Source organism: Micrasema longulum, unplaced genomic scaffold, assembly GCF_059751315.1.
Source record: "Micrasema longulum isolate JH-2025_06_02 unplaced genomic scaffold, ASM5975131v1 h1tg000714l, whole genome shotgun sequence".
NCBI lineage: Eukaryota > Metazoa > Arthropoda > Insecta > Trichoptera > Brachycentridae > Micrasema > Micrasema longulum.
Window position 1 is genome coordinate 1 of NW_028277910.1, and position 8,939 is coordinate 8,939.

Genomic DNA, 8,939 nt, shown 5'->3' on the forward strand with positions numbered 1-8,939 from the left:
TCTGTTCCTCAATCCTTCCTCACAGTATCTCACCTCTCTGCATGGCCACTTAGCCGCTCTAATACCACATTTGTTTTTTATTGTTGTTTCTGTATAACTATTTTTTGTCATCGTATATTATAACCTAAATAACACATTCACAATAATTGTTCTACCCGCAACATTTAGTCAATCATACTATTTATAAAAATAATATTGAGCGGGTGCTCAGCACAGGACATCCCCAGGAAGACACTTTTATATAACTTATGAATAATTTTAGAATGAAATTATTCAACTATTGACTTCATACAAGTTGTAAACTACGCCTGTGAAACATAAACTTGCTTTTTAAGCTAATTAGCGCTTTCACCCTCCGATGAGCATCTTTAGGCTAATTAAGGTGTCTAGTCAAATATATAAGTGGAGGTGAAGTAAGTATATGTATTTAATTGATTGATTACTTATATCTTCAGAAATGACTAAATCTTTCATTTATAAAATGATAATGGTAAATATGAAGCATTATAATAAGTACACATTATTTACCTGGAGCCACCGGGACAGGGAATTTGTTCCTGTTCTCGGGTAATGTGTGTTGCGTCCGCAGCACTTGTTTTAAAGCTTTCATATGTTTCCTCTGTAGAGTCAGATATTTATTACGAAGCACTTTCCACTCGCACTTGGACAACAGTTGCAAACTTCGGGCAGTCAGTTCCAGAGACTTCTGTAAATCCAATTGTATCGATTTTTATTGTATTTTTTTGTTCGAATATAAACATAGTTTATTAAGGTCTTTATTTTCAAATAAATTATATTATTTAGATATTGTTTTTTTGTTTTTGCGCTATGTTTATTTACCTTTTTCAAAATATTTGATAAACTTTTAAAGAGGCTTGCTTATAACACATATTAAAAAAAAAACCTTTTACTAAAAATAAAGCGAAACTAATTGCAACCCAGACATATTTTTTAAAAGGGAAATATATGGCACTACCGAATCCAATAAATATTTGAAGATGGACATGTCAAAATTAGGAATAATCGGTGTGCGTGCATGAGAAGAAGATATATTAATGTAAATAAAGCAAAGTATGCGAGACAGAGTGATATGGCATTCTATCCTCTCTGCCGACAGTGATGCATCCTCGGTGGCCCTTCACAGCCCCCTGACATCAATAATTATGTAGATAAAAATGAATACATTTTTAGGAAAGGATTGTAGAAGTCTGGCTTTTTACAGGGTTGATCATATTAGGTCAGTGTCTATCAATTTTTTTTTTTCTTCACGGTACACTGGATTTGTTCTGCGGCACACCAAATAAAAATGCATTAAAAAAGAAAATGAACCTTATCAATATGAATAAAGGAAATCATAATGCAGGTAACATTAAATAAGGAAATTACATTTATTTTGTATGTACATAGGTACTAATAAATTGTATCAGTGAGAAGGATGCAATTGATTTTTAGAAATAATTTTATCAAAACGCAGCTCTAAATTATGAAAACAAATACGTAACTCCTCATACACTATGCATGAAAGTGACAAATATTTATTTGAATATGTAGATGTTGAATTAATATAAAATTGAAAAAGTTATAAACTAACAGTTTTGGCGGTTCTTCCTTCGACACGCTTTAGATAACCTAAATTCACCACTTCTACACACATTCAGTATGCATATAAAGATAGTACATAATAACCTTTTCTCTCTCCTTGTGTGCTCTATGCCTGTCCTTTTTCTTCCTCTTTCTGACAGGTTTACTTTTCTTTATAACGTCTCCTTCCGGAGCTGGTTCTGGTTCTGCAGCGCTCTCCGACTGTTCTGCGGCACTGTCCTCAGTTGCTTCCTGCGAAGGCCACAACCAAAATGAAATGATTACGCTAAGTTGAAATATTTCTGATGGAAATTCATATTTGCTAGAAAATATGAATTTTCAATGAAGTAAAATAATTCGGAAAAACAGAAATATAAAAAAATATATATATTTACAAGCTTAGGTTAGTTCGATACTATTACTCGCACAATACCCTATACACAAGTATCCAACGCTCACATGAAACAAGACTCACACTTACACACCGCAAACTAACACTACATACTCACAATGCTATAACTCGTAGTTTGCACCCAAAATATACAACACCATACACCCTCACTGGAGGACACTCGCATACTACAGACATTAGACAGTTTATTCAGTATTATTTATGATTCAAATATGTAGAAAACAGACGGAATACATACTGACAATAAATTATTCAAATATAATAATAATAATATGTCACTATGACAGTCAATATTGAAGAATAAATGTATTTTTTAAAAAACATTGACACAGACGCTAATCTAGAAAGATAACTGAGGAACTTTGTAATCAACGTTTTTTTTTTTGCACCACAACAGGCCAGGAGGCCCAATTGCAGTGGTGAATTACATCACAGAACACCCAAGCTTGAGAAAAATCACATTTTAATTTTTGTGTTCTCACCGGGAATCGAACCCGGAACCTTCCATGCGTGAGTCAAGCATCTTGACCACTACACCACGGAGGCCGCGGATTTTTGTCTTTTTTTTCAAATAAATCAAAATATGTATAAGTTTTTTTTATTAAATTTAAAAATAAAATTTCAAAGGACATGTTATTATATCAGTGAATAAATAATTAAAGTAATGAAATATAAGCATTATGGATACCAATTTCTAAAATTATCTTCATACAATGAAAGTCTTAAAATCCAGCTCATAGTAAAATTTTAACATCTAGGAATCTAACACACAATCTATGCAGTACTCAATCACAAATATGTATTTATTTCACACAAGAACATACATTTTTAGTTTCGGCTATCTTTATATTTTCTTTATCTCTTCCTTCACATTCTTCTTGTTTGTCTTTAACTGTGGCACTGTCGGCGCTACTTGTGCTGTGTCGTTTCTTTGCTTTCTTTCGTGGCGGCTCCTCTACACTTGGCTCCTCATCCTCCACTACGTCCGGCTTTATATCCTTGCATTCCTGCTCAGCGTCCGACTTGGAGAATGGCTCCGATACATCGGGCTGGAAGCCCTGACAACTGGCGAGGGTTTCGGCTTTGATGTTAGTGGGTAGTTTGCACCCCATTGCGGTGAAACTCTCGAGGCACTTTTTTGCATCTTCCTCATTTTGGAATTCTACAAATGCAAAACCCTGAAAAAAAACATGGATATAATTCAGATAGTACACAATATAAAAGCCCCCTTGGACTAATGGCTGAGGCTTGCCTGACACACGGAGAGTTTCAGATTTGATTTCTAGCAAGATCACAATAATTTACATAAATTTTTATGTTTATCGTAATCATAAGATTAATAATAAAATAATAACTACTGATTGCTGAAATAGGTTACTAAACTTGAGCAGAAAATAGTTACAGGTGACAAAAACGTTTCATTATTATTAAGTGATCTGCTGACATTCCATTTAATAAAATAGAAACTATGAAATAATGAAGAGAAATGACACAATCTCAATTCATCAACTTTGAAAATAACTGGGAATCACTATTTACCAATCAACATATGTATTATGAACGACTGAAGGATAAGTGGTATTCATAATAATAAACAGATGGCAGAAAAAGTTGCTTTCTGAGCAAACAGAAAAAAGTGAGTATTTGGTTTATTAATTTATAGGTGGATTGCCTATATTGGGGACGAATAAATAGTAAAAAAAAGTTCTATGTGAAAAATACAAATGTTTCAAAATCGGTAGATCGGAAGATTTCACCCAAATACGGTAGATCTACATAAAAATCGGTAGGGTTGGCAATGCTGCTGCTGTGGCTCTTTTAATTGCAGCTATTTATTTATGATTTATTAATTTAGTTCATAACATCTTATATAAACTTATATAAACTTTTAATAACATTACAATTTTTTATCAAAATTTCTCTAGAACATATTTTTTCAATTCATTTGAAATATTTTAATGTTTTACGTTTTTGTATTTCTTCAGGTAACTCATTGTATAGCTTCAATCCCTTGTACAGTGAGTTTTGACTCTGTTTTTCTCCTCATTGGTAATCTTATCTTTTTTTTATCCCAGCTGTATTTGATAAATAATTGGGAAAACAATTAACAATAAGTTTTAATGAATTTGTTATGTACGATTTGTTGGTTGTTATTAGAGGAGCTCCTACACTAGTCATGGATGACAGAAGAAACTATGTTGATGTTCGAGGTATATTTATAACATGCTGAATAAAATACAAAATTTGGTCATGAAAAGCAAGAGTAACGGCAATAACTGAATTGAACTGCACAATGTTACTGTGCCCTGTGGTCCTTTAGTGTTTTTGTTTTAGAACTCTCTATGGCGGGGATGAAGTTGATGCTTTCCAAAGCATTGCACTTGATTTGTCATCCGATTTTGTTATCAAGAGTGAATGTCCTGTGTGTAATAATGTTGGTCTTGCACAGTTTAATGTATCGGATTAAACATATGTCGATGCTTTAGATTTCTGGTAAAATCATTTGACGCGTGTGTGAGTCATCGATTTATGTTTATTATACCCACAATTTTAATGATTAAGTATTTAATATTAACTATTTTTTTTTTTTTTTAAAAGAAAATGCTGTCTACCTCAGAACAGGTATTTACTATACCTAGTGAGAATAGACCGTGCCCAATATGTTTGCTTATTTGTATATTTTTACCTTCTTCTCTGTTTTACAAACAGATCATAATAATACTATGCTTTACTTATAATAAACGCCAATGTTTTCAGCACTAAACTGAACTTTGATATGACAGAAAATTTAAATGAGAAGCCAAGTAAAACCTACCTTGATTCGGTTAGTGTTGAAATACTTTGGCAGAGAAACGTAGGCAACCTTCCCATACTCCTGGAATACGTTGGTCAGCCACGTCAAGTCCGCCGTCACCGGAATACTCTCCACGTACACTGTGCGAGCATCCGCATCATATGCCGCCAGTGCTGTTGTTCTCTTTACCTGCAAACAATATATCATGGAAACACCATCATCGTACCATTTATGGGGCACTGGTTATCGGTTACATTAAGATAAGGTGATCAATCTTGTGCTTGTGCCTGTAGTGAGAATATTTGTATATTACAATAATAAAATTAATGTTTGGTAATGTATCCAAAATAAAACGAGTTTATTGGATTCTAATTCTACTTTATTTTTTATAAAATATACAAAGGGTATATTGTGACGCGTTTCGTCTTGTTAGGACATTTTCAAACAAACTAACTTAAATATTTACAAAGTTTCCTTATATACTAAAAATAATTGCTATTTTATGTTTGTGGATTTCTATACAAGCCAAAATAAGTAGAGTAATTAAAATTCAATTAGGGTATACTGAGTATATTAAAGGAATATTTTGGTTATATTGGGGAAAAACCTTCCATTATTTAAAAACATTTGTAAGGGTATGACTTTAAAATTAATGTAATAATTATAAAAATATTATATAAAATATAGACGAAACGCGTCACAATATACCCTTTGTATATTTTATAAAAAATAAAGTAGAATTAGAATCCAATAAACTTGTTTTATTTTGGAAACATTACCAAATTAAATATGGAATTCTACCAATTGTCTGCATACACAATAAAAAAAATAATGTTTTTAGTTTTATTTAGAATTTTCAACGGTATCCGGGTTTTGTCGAGATCGACATCATCAGACTGGTGGGAGACTAAACAAATTCTTATGTTATATTAAAAGTGAAAGTGGGGGTTGTCAACCATGATTTTATGTAATTATTTTATTTTATTTGGGATTTTTACAGCTATTACATAAAAAAAAGTAGAAAAACATTAACAATACTAAAACTAATTTTAAAAATCCACTGTTAATCTAATTGAACATAATATTTAAGAAAAGGGTTTACAAACTTGTATGCGAGCAACGTTTGTATTCATGAATAAATAAATTTAAATTAAACAAATTTAAGCATAATTTAATAATAATTATACGAATTTAAGTTGGTGCTGTTAGAATGTATCTAATAAAAAAAGATATTAAAACTTTTCTTTTATGAGGTATCCAGCCAGAGCTCCAGCCCTGTCCCAATCGGTGTAATCTGGATGTCGGTCACCGGTGAAATTCCACCAAGAAATGTCAGCGAAGAAACTTAAATCTGTATTTGTATGTGCTTTAATTTATTGTCGGTCTGTGGTGTAGTGGTCAGCGCGTTAGCTTACCATGCAAGAGGTCTCGGGTTCGATTCCCGACATGGTTGACATGAAATATTTATTAAAAAATGCGTTTTCACACTAGAATATTTCATGGTTTCTGGACTGGCACCTGAAGCATAAGACTGATCATCTTACCTTCACATTTTTTTTTATCAAGATACGCTGCGAAGTTGTACCAATTCAGTGCCCTATGCACCATTAGATGCGGAAAGGGAATGATGATGAAATGTATTACTGCATTCATCCACATTGAGATTCTTGTAGCAATTAGTTCCAATTATCAACCTTATTGTCCGAGAAACGTGAAATAATTTTAAATGTTTTTAATTAAATTGCGTTGTATTAACCTTCAAGTTGTCTTCAGAGACTACCAGAACTTTAGAATCCTGGAGCGCTCCCGCAATATCTGATATTTTGCTTGTCAAAACCTTGATCTTGTTGAACCTGAGGAAAACATCAAGAGGAACAAATGGGTCTTTCTCCAGCATCTGTGCGAGGAAGCGGTCTTTAGAAAGAGCAGCATCGCTGAAGTAAAACTCCATTTGCTTTAGTATAGACGCGTACAGTTGTTTCTTTCGGTGTCGGCGCCTTTTCTTGTGTGTGGCCTGGACATTGTTTTCAGTTTCTTCCACAACTTCTATGACATAAAAATATGTGAAATGAGCATTATCATAAGCAGTATTTTAGGTCTGATCTTTAAAAAAATATGATTAAATTTTTATATAAAATAAAATTCAAAGACAATAATTGTATCCTAACCTGACATTTTTATCTCAATACTGAAGAATTTGTTGAAACCTACGTAACTAGTAATAAACAAATTATTAATTAGTCCAATTTAGTCGACATGAATTTGTTTTATTTACATGAAGTAATAATTAAATAACCACAATCGCATTTTGTACATTTTAAAATCACAAATCGAAGACCATAGAACTTGACATTTCTGACAACCACCACAGACCAGATGCAGACAACATAGAAGAAAAATAGGGATGTATTTCTTTCTTTTCTAATCGATATGAAATATTTAAAGGTTTTCAGGACCTTTCAGCTTTCAGATACTTGTGATGTTTTTTGGTTTGTTGTGCAGCGACTGCAGCATATTTCGTTTTTCCGACATTTCGGACATCTATTTATATCATATTATAAGCCAAGCACCCAAACAGGACACAGGAATTTGGTTCCATAGAGTTGGGATTTGTGTCTTAATAAATGTTACATCAATAAGTATATTGGAATAAAATAAATAAATAATATAAATAGAAATGACGAGGGAGAGCGAAACAAATGGGGGTAAATTTTTCAAACACCAGGCGAAATAAAAAAGAGTTGCCCTACGAAACCTTTAGATATAGTTTTGACATCAGTGTGCTATTCGTCAGAATAAGGCATACTTTTTTTACTTTTTATACAGTTCGAAAAGAAGTTTGCATACTGAGAAGTTTGTTAGCTCAGCAAAAAAGAAGACGTGGAATTTGTAAGTAGTCACGAATGTTTAGAAAAACCCCAATGTCGATTAAATTTGCATATAAAAATTAAAGACAAACCGTTAAATTTGTCTAGAAAAAACTAATATTGCAGCGAAGAAAGGAGTGTACATACATTACGGATAATAGAATTCAGTTGCCCAAAGAGCTGTGAAAACATATTGTTTATTTTATATTTAGACAAAAGTTATGTAATGTGTACATTCTTAACACAAACTTCTTTTTTTTTGTTAAGTCATAGTAGTTCATATATAAAATAAATGAAGTACTAGAGAAGAACTTGTAAGGTGGAAGCCTTATCACAGTGACCCAAATCCTGTTGAATGAATATGGGCTTTACCGAAACGAAGAGTTGTTCAAAGAAACTCAGGAAGTGGAAATTTATAATGCATTTCATGACATAACCATCGAAAACTTGCTAAAAACTAGAAAAATCGTAACCAACATGTAGAAAAAAATATGAGGATAGAAATACCTTGCATGAAAAATTGATAACTTCTAATAATTATAATTTAAGGAAATAATAAAAGTATTAATGGAACGGAAGATGAATCCTGAACTTGAATATGTAGAAGATTACTATATTGCAGTAAAAAAATATTGTGTATATCTTGTTTTTAAAACATTTTTTGCAAAATTGTAGGTTACACAGTTTTACAATCCACCGCATGTGTTATATTTAATTTATATAATTATAATATACCAGAAGGCGCGTAGAATCAAGTGTGCATACATGGCACTTAAAAACGACACAAAACGGCGTAATTGAATTTAAATCGGCAGTTGTGTAGTAAGTAGTAAGCGACTTCTACAGAATAACTAATGGCCAAAACGAAAAACTATTCATTTATGAGTAGTTTTGTCAGCTTCAGTTTTATATGCGTACAATTCGTACGTGACATTCTGGACTCGTATAATTGTATGATTTCGTTTTTAAAAATAATAAAAGTATTGCCATTTGAATAACAGTGCCGCTCTCCTTTGCTTTCTATATATTTTGACAGACTATAACAATCGACGTTAATTTGTTGGTTTCTTCCCCCTAAAAGAATCATTTTTTATATTGCTTATTTTGGTTTACATTAAAAGATATTTTTTAGTTATATGACATATTTTCAATCACTTAATGTAATTGGATTACTATTGAGTGCACTTTTATCTTGAATAGTTTTATTTGTGTGTTTATATAAAAATAAATCTTATATAAACGTTTTGCATTAGTAAAAACAATAATAACTTTTTTGTGAATAAAA

General features: G+C 31.9%; 1 protein-coding gene across 3 annotated transcripts; it reads right to left on the reverse strand.

The window, feature by feature from the left end:
- On the reverse strand, positions 1-7,144 carry LOC148279505 (uncharacterized). 3 transcript variants are annotated; one of them, XM_088229830.1, is made up of 6 exons: positions 6,956-7,144; positions 6,544-6,830; positions 4,809-4,976; positions 2,818-3,171; positions 1,687-1,833; positions 1-706 (listed from the first exon to the last, which is right to left on the reverse strand). In XM_088229830.1, exons 1-6 carry the CDS (start codon positions 6,960-6,962, stop codon positions 521-523), a joined length of 1,149 nt encoding a protein of 382 aa, XP_088085956.1. In that variant the 5' UTR covers positions 6,963-7,144; the 3' UTR covers positions 1-520. The 3 variants fall into 3 exon arrangements, with proteins under 3 accessions (XP_088085956.1, XP_088085955.1, XP_088085957.1); XM_088229829.1 differs by having other exon boundaries at positions 6,544-6,833; XM_088229831.1 differs by lacking the exon at positions 6,544-6,830.
- Between the last annotated feature and the right edge of the window lie 1,795 nt (positions 7,145-8,939).